Here is a 17,308-nt window from a genome sequence, read left to right as displayed (position 1 = left end):
CAATTTTTAGAACGATTTACTTTTTGCCTTTCTTACTAAAGAAAGGTATAGGTTTTACTTTATGGCTGGACGCCATTTTCATCTTCGTAAATATTAGGTCGTGTTTGAATGATGCTGGATAATCTGGATTGTTCCTTGAAATTCACAAAAACCAAGTACACCAACGAGTAGAGCAACTTTCTGTGAACAATTCTGTTTATTTTCACTTTTATTAAAAATTATGCTATTCCTTTTACAATCATTAAAAAAAAAATCAAAAATGCATTCTAATCAGTCGAGTGCATTGGGCCACGCCCATTTTTCTATTTTCAGCTTAGTTCTTTTTCTCTTCCAGCGCTCTTTTGGCTCTGCTTAGTGCTGCCAAAATTGATGAAATTTTAAGCGAACACTCACAAAAAGTAGCATTTATAGCGAAAGTTTCCTGGCAGCACTTGCTCACTCCAACAGGCGCTGCACCAGCATGTTGGTGGTGTTGGTGGCCACCCTTTGTTCTTTATTTGCCTTCGCTTCTCGCTCGGTTTTCTTCAGCCTTCGATTGGAATGGGTATTCAAAAATTCAAACGTCAGAAGACTCAGCGCGTTTGTTTTTTTGATGGTGCTTGCTAATTATTTACATTTTTCGGGATTATTTTTCAAGTGAGTGACTAACTAATGGTCAAAAGAACATGTTGCCGGTAGTTGGAAGCAATTTTATATCTTAAGCGCTTTGAAGTCGTTAGCGCAAGAGAAAAGATGTTGATGGCGACTTTCGTTTAGCAGTAAACCTCTGATCTTGCGTGTGGATGTGTGTGCCACCAAAATGATGAGAAATGTTCTCGCAAAATAGAAATTATGATCAAAAGTGCATTAAATTTGATCTTTTTGGCCAGTATGTTGCATAAATTTGCGTGCTTACTCGAGGCGGTGCTGTTGCTGGCAAGTTTATAGCCCAAATAGTATTTTTGGAACTTTAATCGAGCATCAAACTCTCCATATGGCGAAGATAGGTGTTTGATTAGAAAGGGTATATTTCCCCTACAATTCAGCATGATTTTTCAACGGAAAATCGCAAAAAAAAACACACTGCATCGATTTTCGACACTTCGTCGCCAAGTCGACAAGTTGTCAAGTTGAGCTTCGAATACTGGCGCATATATTTTGTGGCTCGAGATAGATATCGTAGCTTTTCGGTTTCTTTTGCCCTGTCCATTTGTGCATATCTGTCCAATGTTTATGCAAAAACTTTTGTGACATAAGACATTCATCCGGCTACAATCAATTTGTTTCCCGTGTGCTCCTTAAATCGCCTAAAAGTAGGCTTCATTTTTTCGTGATTTCGTAAGTTTATTTAACAGGATACATTGAGTTCTATCAAGATTTTAGAACTTTCCTAGATTCTTATCGTTTACATCGTTTTTATTTATTGTTTCAATTATCCATGTTTTTTTGCTTTCAAAGTTTTTTTTTCAGTTAGAAAAACGAAAACATCGCTTTGAAAATATCGCTTTTAATTTTAATGTTTTAGAATTTCCTTTTTAATTTGAACATTGAGAATTTCGGTGAGGTTTTGCTGGATACCGAATACAAAACAAGAGATCCTTATTTTTTCTGTAATCGCCTCTGCCCGTGCGAAACCTGCAACGTCCGCTGGTCGTCCAGAACAACATCCGGTAGAGGAGACCAGTCAACCAGTAATCGACCAGCCAAGGGGAAATGGAAGTAAGGTTGAGAACCACTGGACTGGTAGTCTCTGTTCCTACACGGTTCTAGGCGTTCAAAGTGTGTGAATTGTGTGACAATCCAAACCTCTTTTATAACCTATCGAATGTTTTCAAAATGCAGAGAATTGACGCTTCCCTAACACCGACGACGGGAAAGTCAAGTACCTAGAGTGCATCTAACTATGTTATTCAACGCTCCGTCTATGTCGCGGCATAATGAATTTGATTTTATGATAGAGCTTTTTTATGATATTGCTCTTCAGTTGTCAAAACCACTCAAAAATCACAGACAAACAGACGTAAATCATTGAACAAATTTCCATCAATCCCACTCACCCGCTGATGGCCCACGTGTCGTTGTGCGATCCGCCCACAATCTGCAGCATGTTCTTCCGGGTACTTCCGCAGCGCGTGTGCAGCATCGTCATCATCTTCGGAGGCACTAGGGTGTCGGCCAGGCCGGAAACGAACAGCGTCGGTGCCGACACAAACTGGATCTTGTGCACGGACAGAAATTTGTTCCGGTAGCAGCACAGCGGCAGATACTGGACGCACGGATGAATCAACTCCACGGCCATGTCCGGAATGCTCGTGAAAGTGTTCTCCACGATTAGGCCCATCAGCTTGGAACCGTACACGGCGTCCGCGGCGAGATCGATGGCCACGGCACCACCCAGCGAACGACCAAACACCACGATTTGGCTGTGGTCCAGGTCGTGCCGGCTGAACAGATGATCGAGAATGGTTTTCGCGTCCAGGAAGAAGCCCCGCTCGCTGGGCGCTCCGTCGGACAGGCCGTACCCACGGTACTCCACCATCAGCACGTTGCACTGAAGCGTGTGGAAGAACCCGCCGGCATTCTGCAACCGATGGCCCATGTTTCCGGCGTTGCCGTGAAAATACACGATCGTCGGAACGTACCGACCCTTGTCACCCGGATGGCGAATCCAGAAAGCGTGCAGCGAGACGCCCTCGCGGGTCTTCAGGTGCAGCGTTTCGTACGGCAGCCCGTGCATCGACGGAACCGGCACGAATATCCGCGAGTTGGCCGGCAAATCCGGATGGTACAGCAGATTGTCCTGCGCGTGGTACAAAATTCCTAAAAGAAACAGAATCGTTTTATACAGGACAAAGAGATTCAAAGCACCCGCGAAGCTTACCGGAAACGGCAAACAGAAGCAGCAGAAAGGCAAAGAAGCCGCCGTACACGATGTACATGACGAAGGCGGCCAGCAGGGCAGCTCCGGACGCGGCCCAGATTCGCATCGCGATTCCGGCCAAAACCCGAACGATTTTCCAGTCCCGAAATGGCATCTCGTCGGATTGTGTGATTCACCGACTCAATCCCACAGCTAATCCAAATATGGCTCAAGTCAGGGAAACTTGGGGATTATTTTTTTTACGGAATCAAATCAAAACAAAGCCGAACGCTGCGAATCGATTGGTTTGGCGGGTTGGAACGAATTTGGACCGTAACACTTGTATTGCCATTCGGAAGTAACACTAAAACACGCAACTAACACTAATCTTTGGACATAATCAAGAATGATTAAACAAAATCACAGAATTTTGAACTTTTTCTTCAAAATTTACAACACGACTGCATCACTGCTTTTGCTTGCCTTGTGTGTTTGTTTTGATTTTCTGATTTGCGATGACGTCAGTAATTTTGACAGCCAGATGGGGTACGTTCACCGAGTATTCAATTTGATTTGACGTAGGACTATGTACTAGAGAACCTGGAGATTATTATAATAATCAAACCAAAAGTACCAATCGAAGCACGAGAATTGGGTACTAAAACCAAGGGGCTGGAAACTCTAATATTACTTAAGAATATTGAGTATACTAAAGATATTCCAGTATACTTGTTAGTATACTAACCGAAAAGAAATAATCTGTTAGTATATTAAGATACTCTCAGTATATTGGTTAGTATACTGGCGATATGTAAAGAAAATAATAAGTATACACTGAAACCCCGATGGTTTGACACCAACTGTTGTCAAACGAACGGGGTCACTTTTTAGTTTGACACCCTCTTTACACAGAGCTCACACTTACTACCAAACGTTTTGTTTGATAGTATGTGTGAGTCCCGTGTAAAAAGTGACAGTTCGTCACTTTTTAGTTTGACTTTGACCAACCAACGGGGTACAAACTAAAAAAGTGTCAAACGAAAAAGTGACCAACCACCGGGGGTTGAGTGTACCAACATATATTTTGATATACTGGTTAACAAAATAATTATAGCTCTAAAGCGGTATACCCACTTCGGAAGGAACCGGTCAAGAAAAAAATCAAATGGGCAACAGCGGCAGCGCAAGTAAGTCAGAGAGGGTGAAGAAAAGCCCCAAGAAATCGCTCCCTTTCCTTAGTTCTGCTGTTCGTAAAGCTGTTTCTTGACCCCTTTCCTTCCGATCTGCATACTAGCCTTAAGAGTTTCCAACCCCTTGACTAAAACCCTATGTAAATTTTTATGTACAACGGTAAAAAAAAAACAAGATTAAAAACCATTTCTGATCACTTTTTCTTTTATTTTAACGCAAAAAAAAACATTAACAATACAACATTTTTTCGATGGATCAACTATGGTCCCCTTGAAACGAACTGTCAAGCAGGACCTTTTCTGTCAAGAAGGGTCGTGAAGTAAATTTTTCAAAATTGAATTAAAAATCCATTTTGAATCCTTTGCGGTCGTTTAAAGGGTCATTGTACTCAGAAAAATAAGCTCTATCACTGTAATCTATAATATCAGCAATGTAAGCTTTATTTTAGAACCCAATAGTCAAACGGAGGTACACTCAACTCCCGGTGGTTGGTCACTTTTTCGTTTGACGCTTTTTTAGTTTGTACCCCGTTGGTTGTTCAAATTCAAACTAAAAAGTGACGAACTGTCACTTTTTAAACGGCGCTTACCCACACTGTCAAAACAAACGTTTTAAATAGCAAATAGTATTTACTATGTATCCAGATTTTTAAACGAAAAGGGCGTTAGAATGATGAACGCCCGAAATGTCAAAATCACGCAGTGATACCAACATTACGAAAAACATCCACATTTTTTTCTAATGTTGATGCTACTGCGCGATTTTGACATTTCGGACGTTCACCATTCGAACGCCATCTTCGCTTAAAAACCTGGATATGGGAAATTAGTTGATTTAGTATTTGATTCTAAAAATCATTTTCATCGGATATCAAATGGAAATCAGTTTTAGAGGAAACACGCAAGCAATAATCACTAAAAACATAAAAAAAAGTTGTTTGTATAGAAATCTGCAAGTAGCGAAGCAAGAGTAGGTACGTCGGAAAAAGTGCCCAATGTACTGCTCAGGCCATGCTTCCTTCGGAAGAAGCGCCTTCGGGTTTCCGGAAGCAGGCCATCCATTGCTGCTTCGCCCGCCGCTTCAATCCCCATAAATGTCGTAATCTGTGAGTGAATCACTCATTTTCATAAAAATTAACTTCATCTGATGGTTGTTTGAAAAAATATGACAGAACAAAATATTTCAGTGCTCAGAGAAAACTGAGTCGGAAAATGTGAAAAATGGCTAGATGCTTCCCAGTCGCGACGTTCTAGCAGGATTCTAGCAGGTTTCTTACAGAGCTGGATATTCTTACAGCATTCTAGCAGGTTTGTTCCACCGTTCTAGCAGGATTCTGACAGAAACAGCTCTGCTAGAATATTTCGTGACTGCACTGAAAGAAAGGCGCACAGCAATATCACATGTTTCACACGTGAATCTGCCCCATACGACATGGCATGTGAATGTCATGTGCAAATCACTTCGAAAATTCTCATCGCGCGACGCGGTAAATTCAATAGAAAAACACGTGAACTTAACGTGGCGACACACTTGAAATTGAAATGATGTTCTTGTGATTGTTAAATGAAATTACATTCGATTTCATGTGATTTTTTGGTCGTAATAAAATATATTTATTGCTTTTTTAAATTTATATTTTTACACCCTTTAGCTCAATAATGTCATATAATAAAACAAAAAAAAATCACGTCACTGGTCTTCTTTGTTTTCTTCCATTTTTAAAGACGATGACGATGGTGCGGATCTTGGCCATTTTTTGTAAATGTTAAAAAGCATCAATCCGCATAGGAGTAGCAGCTCCTTCCGACCACGCCAGGATGGTTGTGTACTTTGTGGCCATCGCGGGAATCAGCACTGGCGGCAACTGCTCCCAGAACTTGTCCCAGAACGCCTTTTTTCCTCGGCTGGCCGTATTTTTCCTAAGAAATTTAATTCCGGAACTCTATTCCCTGGAAAAGTGATGAAATATGTATTTTATTGATTACCGTTTCCATAAATAAAAGTAAATTAGTACCTACCATAATTTTTCCATTTTCTTTTCCATTTTTTAAATTAGAGCTCAAACAATGAGCATTTGCTTTCTCGCCATCTTACTTTATGAAATCACTGGCTAAACATAAACATATGATTCTAACGTGACTTCTCACTTCAAAACCAAAGGAAATGTCGATTGAGGCAAATCAAATTCAATTCATTTGAATCTCACGTGACTTTCACTTCAAAATCAAAGGATAAGTCGATTGGGGCGAATCGATGTGCAATTCATTTGCATCTCACGTGAACACCATGCGAAATGAGAATGAATTTGTTTTTGGCCAGCGATCAGCTGGTGCTGAGTGATTTCCACATTCATCTCACATTAAAAGCATGTGAGAGTCAAGGGAAAAGCATGTGAAATTATCGTGTTGCTTTTTGGAGTAGCTCACGTGAAAAAGCATTTGATTTTACTATGTTGATTTCTTTCAGTGTGGGTTGGACGCAGGGATGCCACTTGGTTTTTAAAAATGTCTGTAAAAAAGTCTGTGTATGTCTGTGCATTTGTCTAAAATTCAAATATATCAATTCACATTCATTGAAATACATCAGAAATCGCGTTTTTAAGCATTCGAAGTCTAACAAAATAAATTTCGACAAAAAAGATTACAAAATTTAATTTAATGAAGTTTTTTAAAAGTCTGTGCGCCTCAAAAAATGTCTGACACAAGCTCAAAAGTCTGTGAAACACAGACAAATCTGTGTATCTGGCATCCCTGGTTGGACGTCCCCTCGTTGGACGTCAACATTTTGTTTTTATTAAATATGTCTTTATAATATAACTTTCTTAAAATAATTACATTTCTATTACATGCTAAGTGGTATGGCCTAATGCTCTTCATCTTTGTTGTATTTTTCGTTTTATTATTAACTGATCACATTTATTTTATTTACTTCAAATTGTTTTACATTAAATATTGCATTGAATCGAATACATTTGAGTAAAAAAGAAAAAAAAACATTTTAACAACTAATCCTAATTTAAAACTAAAAAAAAATTCATTGAAAAATTCGAAATCACTAGAACGAGTAAACTACGAACCAAGTACGTGAGCATTCCTGAACGGCAGTAAAATTTGAATTTAAAAGAATTTCATGAGTACGAAGAATTCCCGAGCCATTGACTCGTCCAGTTCATCCTTCAATGTCACCAGCTGCAGACAATTATTGTTTTCGAGCGAATGGGTTGCATCACCGACGAAATTGTGTCCGTTATAAGCCAGAATCCAAACCTGAAATATTTGACCCTTAGTGGGTGTGATATTACGGACGCTTCGGTAGATTTCGTCTCTTGCTGCTGGAATGTATCGGAGTCAGCACTGAAGAGACTGACATTTAATTATTGTTTAATAAATGTTTATTTCGCCAAACGCCAACAAATAACAACTCTCCCTCTCTCTCTCTTACAGTACGAAATCCTCGTCTTTTCCGTCATCCGGCTCGGACCCATCATCGTCGTCGTTCTCCTTGTCCTCATCGCTCGCTTCTACGACGTCTTCCTCCTCGTCCTCCTCCTCCTTCTTCTTCCCACCCTTCGCCGCATCCAGCCGCTTCTGCTCGGCAATTTGCTGCTCGACGACGGCGCTGTTCGACCGGTGATGAAACACAAACGACACGCACTTGGTAATGTCCCACGACTTGGACAGGATGTCGTCCGGGATGCCCTTGTTGTTGGCGCAGTGATACCAGTGGGCAAGATCCGAGGTGCAGTCACTGTCCTCCGGGGGCAGCTTGACCTGGATCGCGTTGACGCACCGTTTGCACTTGAAGATCGAGTGCGTGTCCGAGATGGTCGCTTCGTCCAGCCGGAACAGATCCTTCAGGTCGTCCTGGGTAAAGTGCCGCTGGCCGTCTTCGTCGTTGTCCACGACCGTGTTCGAGAGTGCCTTCTTGTGCGTTTGCCGCTGGAAGATCTTCTCCTCGATCGAGCCGGTCGCCAGCAGCCGATAGATGAAGCACGGCTTCTTCTGGCCATCGCGCCAAACCCGCGCCATCGCTTGCTCGTCGTTGGCCGGATTCCAGTCCGGATCGAACATCACCAACCGGTTCGCCCCGATCAGATTCAACCCGCAACCTCCGGCCTTCGAGCTCAGCATAAAGATAAACTCCTTCGAGTCCGGCTTGTTGAACTCGTCCACGACCTTCCCGCGCTTCTTGATCGTCATCGTTCCGTCCAACCGGACGTACCCGTAACCCCGCTTCCGGCACAACTTCTCAAACAGATCCAACGTCTGCGTGTAGTTCGACACCAGCACAATCTTGTCGTTCGTGTTCATCTTGATGCTCGCCAGCATACAATCCAGCACCATCAACTTCCCGCCAAATTCCGGCCGCACCTCCTTCGCGCTGTAATTCGCCGGCAGGATCTTGTATGCCTCCTCGAACCCTTCCGCGCGCTCCTTAATCTTTTCGTACACCAAATCCGGATGGTTGCACAGCTTCTTCAGCGCCGTAATGTTCGACAGTGCCGTCAAACTGGCCTTCACCTCGGACTTTTCCAGCACCGAGCGTCGGATCGAGTCCGACTGGAGGAAGCTCTTGTACAGTTCCGTCTGGACGTCGGTCATTTTCACGCAGACGACCATCTCGAACTTGATCGGCAGGTATTTGGTGAGTAGCGAGCTCGTTCGTCGGATCATACAGCGATTTACGAGCGCGGACAGCTCCTGAAGTCGTTCGGTGGCCTTTTCTCGCTCCGATTCCGTCGAGTTGGCGTCCTGGCCGCGGAGGATGGGATTCTCGAACTGGCGGCGGAATTCCTGCGGAAGGAAGGGGACTTGATTAACTTTGAGATTTTGCTTGTTAAATTATGTTTGGCTTTTGAAATGTTTTAAGCCTTCAGATATCGAAGTTCCCGGCAGCTATCGTAAACCGACACTTTGACTTTCAACATCTATTGAATTAAGTTAAATTGAACTATTACTCACATTCGATGAGCCCAACATCCCGGGGTTGACAAAGTGCAGCAGGCTGTAGTACTCGGTCAAATCGTTCTGAATCGGCGTCCCCGACAGCAGCACCCGCCGCTTCGTCTTCAGTCCCATCAACGCCTGATAGGTGAGATTCTCGCAGTTCTTCAGCCGATGACCCTCGTCGCACAACACCGCTCCCACCTCCGAGTTGTTCAGAATGCCCGCGTACAGCCGGAACGTCTCGTAGCTGATGATCAGCACCGGCGTTCCCTGGCGCGCACTCTGATTGGCCATAAACTGCTCCAGCTGCTTCGTCGTTTGCTCCTTCGAACCTCCATCGATCGAGAGACAATTTACGCGACATCCGAGCCACTTCCCAAACTCTTTGTACCAATTCTTAACCAGCGAACTCGGACAAACGATCACCGCCTTGTTGATTTCCGGCTTGCAGTCCGGGCTCTGCCGCAGCAACGTCCACAGCAGCGTGATGCATTGCAGCGTCTTTCCAAGTCTGTGGGACAAAAGAGAAGCTTGATTGGAAGAAATCAGTTCAAAGTTCAATTCCTCACCCCATTTCATCGGCCATGATGCAGCCCTGGAAGTCGCCCCGCTTGCCGGTGACGCACTCGTACATGAACCGCACGCCCTCGCGCTGATGTGGCCGCAGAATGTTCCCCAGCAGCGGATCGACCACGACGTGAACCTGGGCCTTGCCCTGGTCCGCCTTGAGCTTGTCGTGCTCGGACAGTTCCTGCGGCGTGAACAGCACCAGCGCGTTGCACGCGTACGGATCGTGCAGGGAGCGCCGTGCCGGTGGCCGCTTCATCCCCAGGCACCGGGTCGTGTGTTCCGGGATGTAGTTCTCGATGGGGATCTTGAACGGGCGCGTCAGGATCTTCGTGATCATCATTTCGTACTCGGACGCGGACAGCTTCGGTGGGGAAGGACCACCGCCGCCGGTGTCCTTGAGCTTGCTGTTCCGTTCGCGACATTCCCGGGGCCGCTTTGGAGCGTTAAGGAACGGACTCTTGAAGGCACCGTTTGCCGGGGAACATTGGCTCGGGGCGAGGCTTTTACGCTGCGGGGAAAACTCGAGATTAAATTGGGTCCTAAAATGAAGCTTAGATTGCTGATATTATTGTTTACAGCGATAAAGCTTATTTTTCTGAGTACAATGACCCTTTGTATGACCACAAAGAGTTTAAAATGAATTTTTAAATCAATTTTGAAAAATTAACCTCGCGGTCCTTCTTGACAGAAAAGCTCCTACTTGACAGCTCGTTCCAAGGGGACCATAGTTGATCCACCGAAAAAATGCTGTCTTGTCAAAAAAAAATTTTGCATTAAAATGAAAAAAAGTGATCAGAAATTGTTTTTAATCGTGTTTTTTACCGTTGTACATAAAAAATGACATAGGGCTTTAGTACCCAATTAAAAGACAATGAAGATTCGATGTTTTTACCATTTCTACGTAGTTAAAGCTATTTACAACACAACAGTAATGAAGGATTTTTAAATAATTTCACAGAAGAAAATCGACCTCGAAAAAACACGACCGAATTTAAAATTCAAACACGCGAGCTGTCAACAAAACAAAACAAACGCGCAAAAATTGGAGAGCGTTCACAGAAGGGTAAACAAAAACCAAACAAACGTGCAGACAAGATAGGAGAGAGCAATCATCTTTTTGACATGCACGAGTGCATGCAGAAATCCAGAGTTCCCAAATGAACCGGTTAGGCTAGATTCACCAATAAAATTGGTTCGGCTTAAGCCTCCTTTTGTGGTTCAATCCTGGTTCAGTGAACCATGAACCATGGCTCGTGTGTTCCGGTGTAACACTGTTACGGTGTAACACTGTTACGCAGTAGTAGATTTAGGCACAGACAACAGACGTAGCGGCTAGAACAACATATTTTGAAAATCGTGTGTAAAACATGGCTGCCGCATCCTGCTAATCTACTAGCGCCATCTGTTAGCCTATTGCCACTCTCTAAAGCAGCCATAATGGTTTTCTGAGAAGGTGTGTTTGAAAATGCATCACCCAGAAATGTTTAAAAAATATATTATTTCAATTTTTCGAAAAAAAAATTAAAAGGTAAAGATTATGTTTTTATGCTATAGTAAATCTACTTTAATTATTAATTAACACGATTTACGAGCACATGGAAGTTTTTTTTTCATTTAGTTATCGATATTTAAAAAAATAGTCTAATCTGTTGCTTTTTTAAACACAGCAACCAAGGCCGCGCTTGAGGCTGTAAAATTCTTGCTGGTTGTGTTTATAAACAAAACCAACAGAGGTGAGCAAAAAGGAGGAGGAGACCCGGTGGAAATCGGGAGGATGGGCAAGCGTTTCTTGGAGGATAAAAGATTCCGAACCAGAAACGAAACAATCCGGAATTGTCGAAGAAGGAAAAACAGCAAGGTATGACACGGTAAAGTCTGGATGTCATCGGCGCCGTCAGCAAGAGCTATTATCACGGCCAACCCCGTAAACGTTTTTGCCCCAAACGACCGCATTCCGAAGATTATCTCCGGAACCGACAAACCAGCTACCACGATCATTTCAACGCTCACCTTTAAGGTGAAGCCGTTGATCATTTTCGAAGAAAATTGATCATCACTATAAAATATTCTGTGCTAAATTCAATTTAACGAATTTCTGCACCAAACTGAATCAGCATGTGCCGGTTGTTGCCTTCTTGAAGCCACTGAAGGAATTTTTGATCTTAAGCAGTTGTGTTTCAATATTTATATATTTTTGTGGCACAATCATTGATATCCTAGTTGGCAATCATTGATTAATGACGATTTTCATAACTTTACAAGGAATGGGATAATCGTTACCAAAAGGAATCAGCATGTGTAGGGCACTATTCTTAACAACTTGTTGAAGGAATTTAGTCAAAATATTGAAAGCGACGCAAAATTTATATCTTTGAACGAAAAATCATGAAAATGATGGAAGTCTTCACGTTAAGACATCAACCTCTTCAACGCTCTCGAAACCCACCCCACCTTCAAGTGCCGCCACTTCCGGTGAACCCTCGTCGCCATACCAAAGGCATGAATCTTGAATGTTCTCCCCGGCGCGTCAGATTCCCCCACCGGATTTCTAGTGCAAGCGATCACAAACACCAGAACCAGAACAAACGATTACAAACGTTGGAAACCAACAAAATGAAAAATGACAGTAGGCGGAAAGCGATATTTTGACAGTGGGCAATGTGTCAGGGCAAAGCGACTGCAGCGCCACAAACGGATTGCCACAACTAAAAAATCTGTAGCAATGATTTACACAAGTAAAGAATCGAGCCCAAACGTCTGTTGTCTGTGATTTAGGGTTGAACAGTATCATGGTGTAACAGAGCTCGCCGTTTAGCCTAACATTCTTTGATCAGGTTCAAGCCTGGTTCAAGCCAATGGTTCATTTTGGCTAGCCTCGCCTGGTTTGAACCAAATGAACCATGGCTCACGGCGCTCGTTGAGCCTGAGCCGACGATGCTTGCCGACGTGTGGAGTGAACCTGAACCAGAAAAATGAACCTAGCCTAGCCGAGCCTAGCCGATGGCTTAGGCTAGTGGGAACACTGCAGAAATCTGTTGCTTTGAGCGGATTTCTTTGCGACGTCTCGCGATGGACATTTCGCCGAATGAATAAAAAAAAAGATATTTGCGTGAGATTTTACAACTTTTTTTCTAACATGCTAGTTCATTGGACTTTTCGACGGTAACATTTCAAAAGGCATCATGTACATTTTGACACTTTCTGGGTTATTGCATATTCTAAAAGTACTCCTAATAAGCTACCTCTCCACCAAAAATGAGAAAAAGTTACTTCAATAAAGTAAAGTCAAAACCTCTTTTACGCAAATGGACCGACGTTTTACTTGCCCATCCGATAGAAGGCCAGGAGGATAAGGCAGGAATCGAACTCGCGCCCTATAGCAACTTAGGGATCGGCAGCCGAAGCCGCTAACCACCGGGCCACGAGGCCCTCACCTCACCAGTCTCCCTATTTAGGGTCTCTACTAAAAACCCGATTTTTTTTTTTTGCGTTACGTAATAAAAGAACGCTCCCCTAGTACGTTGATTAATCTTTATAAAAAAGGAAATAAGCTCAGGAGATTATTCACTGTTTATTTATGTATGCCACAAAATCTGACTTTATAATTTGGGCTTTCCTCATAGATGAATCCAGTTTGAAATGGCCGCTAGGTGGCCAATGGTGTTAGAAATGACAGCTTCCATGTATTTGAATATGGGAGCTCAGGAAAACTCAATTTTAAGCAATAAAATGATTATTTATGATAAAAGTATTGATTGATTAGGTGCACAAAATGTGTCTAGAATATTATTAAAATGAAAACTGCTCAAAAAATTTGCAAGCGAGATAAGTACACCATTCGATTCAGCAGGAATTTTGGGCACCAAAAATATATAGTTTTCATATGTTAAGTATTTTATTTTAAAAGATAATTAACAAAAAATATGAAAATCGAGACATTTAGTATAAGGCTTTCTAGGCCCAGTGAAAAAAATATAATTTAACTCGAAAATGACGAACTCCTCGTCACAGTGTCCTGATGCAAACAATGATCGAGCTGTAGCTGTCACAGACCTGCGAAGTATGTTGGCTGACATATCGGGCAGTCAGTTAAATAAACCAGCTAGAAGTCGCTTGACAACAAAAAATTTGCTAGAAAGAGATAGGAAACCTGATGCAAACAAAAGTCCAGCTGTCATGTAAACATACTTTGAATGTGTTGGTAAATTTCTGACTAGAAAGCCTTATGGGAGCTGTCAAATCTCTCACCATCAAAAAGCAGCGTTGAGCTTTCGCTGGATTTGTCTATTGAGGTGACCCACTCGATTCAGGCTCGATCTCGAGCCAGATCGACTCGAGGCTCGGGCCAAAATTCTCAGTGGGGAGGAAGGCAAAAACGACGCCAACATTTCAAAAAGCATCATGTACAAACCATTCGTTTTGAGAAAAACGCATTTGAATGTTGAGCATCCATTTTCAATTCCCGTTTTAATATAAAAGCAAAATCGAGCAAAATAAGATGTTCTAATAATAACAAACGATGAAAAACTTTGCTTTCATTGATACTTGATCATCCAAATTCAATAAAACATTATTTCCGTCGTTTTATTTAAGAAAAACAAACATAACTCCTTTTGAAATCACCAACGTCTAATTCACCCTGCTGGCATTGAAGGGAGCGCTTTGTTACGATTCGTTTTTCTTCGCCGAATGTACATGGCGCTTTGTTCATGATGCTTTTTTTTTCGTCACGAGGTTTATGTAGTTTTTTGTTTGACAGGTTGACAGGGCTATATAAACAGGAACTGCTGATGGGAGAGATTTTGTTTATGTTACTTTATTTAAAATCATAATTAAACAGACTTTACTGAAGTAACTTTTGCTCATTTTTGGTGGAGAGGAAGCTCATTAGGAGTACTTTTAGAATATGTAATAACCCACTCTCAAAGTCAGAAGTATCCCTCAAAAGGGTACTTTCAATCCTCAAAAAGGATACTTTCTATCCTTTTTTAAAGTTCACCCGGCGTCACCCTTTCAAAAGGGTATGTTAAATTCAGTACATTTTCGATACCCTTTTAAAGGGTGACGACGGGTGAACTTGAAAAAAGGATACTTTTTACTTTGAGTGCAGAAAGTGTCAAAATGTACATGATGCCTTTTGAAATGTTACCGTCGATTTGGGTGATTAAGAGGCGGTACCTTGGACTCTACATTATCCACGGCCAAACCATCGAACTGGACCTTGTTTTAGAAATTCTTCCGGTTATCTTTATAAGTATACTGATTGTCATGGGAAAAAGATTGGTCGATGAAAAATAAATAGGCACGTATGTTTTGCGCTTGCAACAATGCCAGTTTTGCTGGGCGTAAAGGGCGGTTGGTGTCCAGCACGTTTGGATCTGTCAAACATTGGCCAATATGTTTCCCTTGACAATCTGTAGTTATCTTCTGTTAAAAAGGTTTCGTAAACAATCTTCAATCTTGTGGATAGTTTCGCAGCGGGCAAGCCTGGCGCTTATGCAGCACACGAAGTAGGACAAGCTACCAATCTGGAATAAAAATCGTGAGAGGTTAGAATAAAGGTTAGCTATTTTCATGAGATGCATTACCTGAAAAGTTGAAAATCCAATCTAGGACTGATTCTTATTGGAACTGATGGCCAAAATGATAAAAAATCTAAAAGAGAAAGACAATTTAACAATACTTCATGGAAAAATCACGAGAAATAACTTACCAAGTTTCTCGGAACTGCATGAAAGTCGCCATCTTAAGTTTTTTGGTTTTTACCCAAATTTGAAACGAAAGCTGATCGAAAATCTGTGTAATTTTTTACACAGATCTGTGTTATAAAACTCAACCGTTTTGACAGCTAGAACATGTTCTACAATCTGTGTAATTTTTTTACGCAGATCTGTGTTATGTGGATTTTGCGTGAGCACCATCGCGCACCCAATTACATTCTGAATACAAACGGTTTTTCTGAACACTGTGTAGTCCGCCTACCGCTTTTACCCAAACTAACCTCAAACGAACGTGTCGACTGCACTCTTTTGCGAAGGTACTCTATATTCATCTGTCATCATCATCATCAATCATCATCAGTGCGTTGTCGTCAGCGCCTTCTTCTGTCAGTGTCAAAGTGCCAGGGGAGCGTTCTTTTATTACGTAACGCGAAAAATCGGACTTTTAGACCCCCTCCCCCCCCCCTCGTAACAAAATTTCCATACAAATTTTAAAAATTTTGTATGGAGCGTAACACGGCCTCCGACCCCCCCTCCCCCCCTACTGCGTTACGTAATAAAAGAACGCTCCCCAGGAAGAAAAAAAAAGGTTGGTGAAGGCTGCAGCTGCAGATTGCAAAGAAAAATAGGTGCTGGCAAAGGCAAACTGAGCTGGCGTAAAAAGTTGTTCCAATTTTCTGCGCTGCACTTTTGTCCCACGGGTGAAAAAGAATGGCCCACTCTGGTCCGGGGACGGGTCCGTCGTCGTCCTGATGGTGTGTACTTCCGTTCGCCACGGCGCAAAGACTTTCGACTCCGGAGGAGGAAAATAGCGGATTTTGTGTTTGTGTTCCGTCGGAGGGGGGGAATCGGTCCGGAGAGTGGCCAATATAGGAAGTGGTGCTAATTGATTGGGTCCTCTTGTGCTCGGGTGGGGAGGAACCGTTTTGAGGTGGTCGTTTGTGTTTTTGTTCGTTTTGGAAGAGTGAAAGTTCTGTTTTTATTCCGGAGAAGGTCAGAACGGTCTAAAATGCGGACACTTCAAGATCGAGGAGTGGCTCTGGTGGTGGTGGCGACCGTGATGGCCCTGAGCTCGGTGGCCGCCGAACACATTTCTTCCGTGCCAACGCACAACATGTCCAACAAGGAGCGGAACGAGCTCAAGTAGGTTCCGCCTGGAAATCTACGAAAATTCTCAATAAATTGACCTGTTTCTAATTTCCAGGGAGGAAGCCCGTGAAATGTTCTACCACGCGTACCGGGCCTACATGGACAAGGCGTACCCGGCGGACGAGCTGATGCCGCTGAGTTGCACCGGAAGATATCGCGGAGTGACGCCCTCCCGCGGGGATCTGGACGACGTCCTGGGCAAGTAAGTCACAAAACTGGGAAGAAAACAGTCTGTTTTCTGTTTGTTTTACCTGCTTGCAATAAGCAAACGTGTCTCTTGCTGATAGGCCAAACATTTGTTCATGAAAAAGAGGCTGTTTTAAAAAAGTTTTGAGATAACTCGTTATCGTGACGATTGTTTAATTTTATTCTACCAGCTGCTTAATTTGATTGAGCAATTTACACAAGTTATCTTTGTTTTAGCCGCTTGATAAAAACTAAAATAAAAATCATAAAAAAAAATAATTCAAACAAGGACACGTCACTAACAAAAAAAAAGATTATTAAGTCAGTCGAAGAAATAAAGCCGTTTGCGTGTGAGGTGGCGACCTTGGCTGCAAAAAACATGACTTACATCGCTACCTACTTTTACTTTCGTTTGTTTTGCTCGCTTGAAGTGAGATTTTCCGCGCTGGCCGTGTTCTGGTTCTCGTGGTGAAAAGTGATCGCGTTCGGTTTGGGGGTCACGGAAATTAATAAATTACATGGCAGCTTCTTTGTAGCAAACTTTGCATGCCGTTGTAAAGATTGTGGACCAAGAAATAGAGAAGAAATGGAGATACAACTGAAGCTTACTGACTAAAAGAGACATATTTAAGAGCGAATTAAAAAAAATGATACAGTTTGATTTATTTTGATTTGATGGATAATAACTAACATAATCTAGCATCGTG

At 42.5% G+C, this 17,308-nt stretch overlaps 3 protein-coding genes across 3 annotated transcripts in view; 1 reads left to right on the top strand and 2 right to left on the bottom strand.

Moving 5' to 3' along the window:
• LOC120430915 (protein ABHD13-like) overlaps positions 1-3,351 on the bottom strand; it is a 41,324-nt gene extending 37,973 nt beyond the window's left edge. Inside the window, exons 1-2 of the mRNA XM_039596034.2 lie at positions 2,861-3,351; positions 2,037-2,799 (exon numbers count right to left, since the gene is read on the bottom strand). Coding sequence (XP_039451968.1) covers positions 2,037-2,799; positions 2,861-3,014 — 917 coding nt within the window. The 5' untranslated portion in view covers positions 3,015-3,351. The remainder of the gene's footprint in view (positions 1-2,036; positions 2,800-2,860) is intronic.
• Positions 3,352-6,779: 3,428 nt separating this feature from the next.
• LOC120430917 (DNA repair and recombination protein RAD54-like) lies at positions 6,780-10,594 on the bottom strand. Its single transcript, XM_039596037.2, has 4 exons — positions 10,439-10,594; positions 9,546-10,054; positions 8,992-9,487; positions 6,780-8,823 (listed from the first exon to the last, which is right to left on the bottom strand). Exons 1-4 carry the CDS (start codon positions 10,439-10,441, stop codon positions 7,468-7,470), a joined length of 2,364 nt encoding a protein of 787 aa, XP_039451971.1. The 5' UTR covers positions 10,442-10,594; the 3' UTR covers positions 6,780-7,467.
• Positions 10,595-15,823: 5,229 nt separating this feature from the next.
• On the top strand, positions 15,824-16,636 carry LOC120430916 (ER degradation-enhancing alpha-mannosidase-like protein 3). Its single transcript, XM_039596035.2, has 2 exons — positions 15,824-16,409; positions 16,471-16,636. Exons 1-2 carry the CDS (start codon positions 16,276-16,278, stop codon positions 16,619-16,621), a joined length of 285 nt encoding a protein of 94 aa, XP_039451969.1. The 5' UTR covers positions 15,824-16,275; the 3' UTR covers positions 16,622-16,636.
• Positions 16,637-17,308: the final 672 nt, after the last annotated feature.

This window comes from Culex pipiens, chromosome 2 (assembly GCF_016801865.2).
Source record: "Culex pipiens pallens isolate TS chromosome 2, TS_CPP_V2, whole genome shotgun sequence".
Classification (NCBI taxonomy): Eukaryota; Metazoa; Arthropoda; class Insecta; order Diptera; family Culicidae; genus Culex; species Culex pipiens.
The sequence above is the reverse complement of the archived record's forward strand: the minus strand, read 5'-3'. Positions and strand labels throughout refer to the sequence as shown.

Excerpts from the sequence above, each read along its gene's own strand:
- LOC120430917 (XM_039596037.2), bottom strand. Across the intron at positions 9,488-9,545 it reads ATCATGGCCGATGAAATGGG|ACTTGGAAAGACGCTGCAAT; the intron begins GTGAGGAATTGA and ends TTTGTCCCACAG. Across the intron at positions 8,824-8,991 it reads GGATGTTGGGCTCATCGAAT|GAATTCCGCCGCCAGTTCGA; the intron begins GTGAGTAATAGT and ends TTCCTTCCGCAG.
- LOC120430916 (XM_039596035.2), top strand. The coding sequence starts at position 16,276 with ATGCGGACACTTCAAGATCGAGGAGTGGCTCTGGTGGTGGTGGCGACC. Across the intron at positions 16,410-16,470 it reads AAGGAGCGGAACGAGCTCAA|GGAGGAAGCCCGTGAAATGT; the intron begins GTAGGTTCCGCC and ends TCTAATTTCCAG.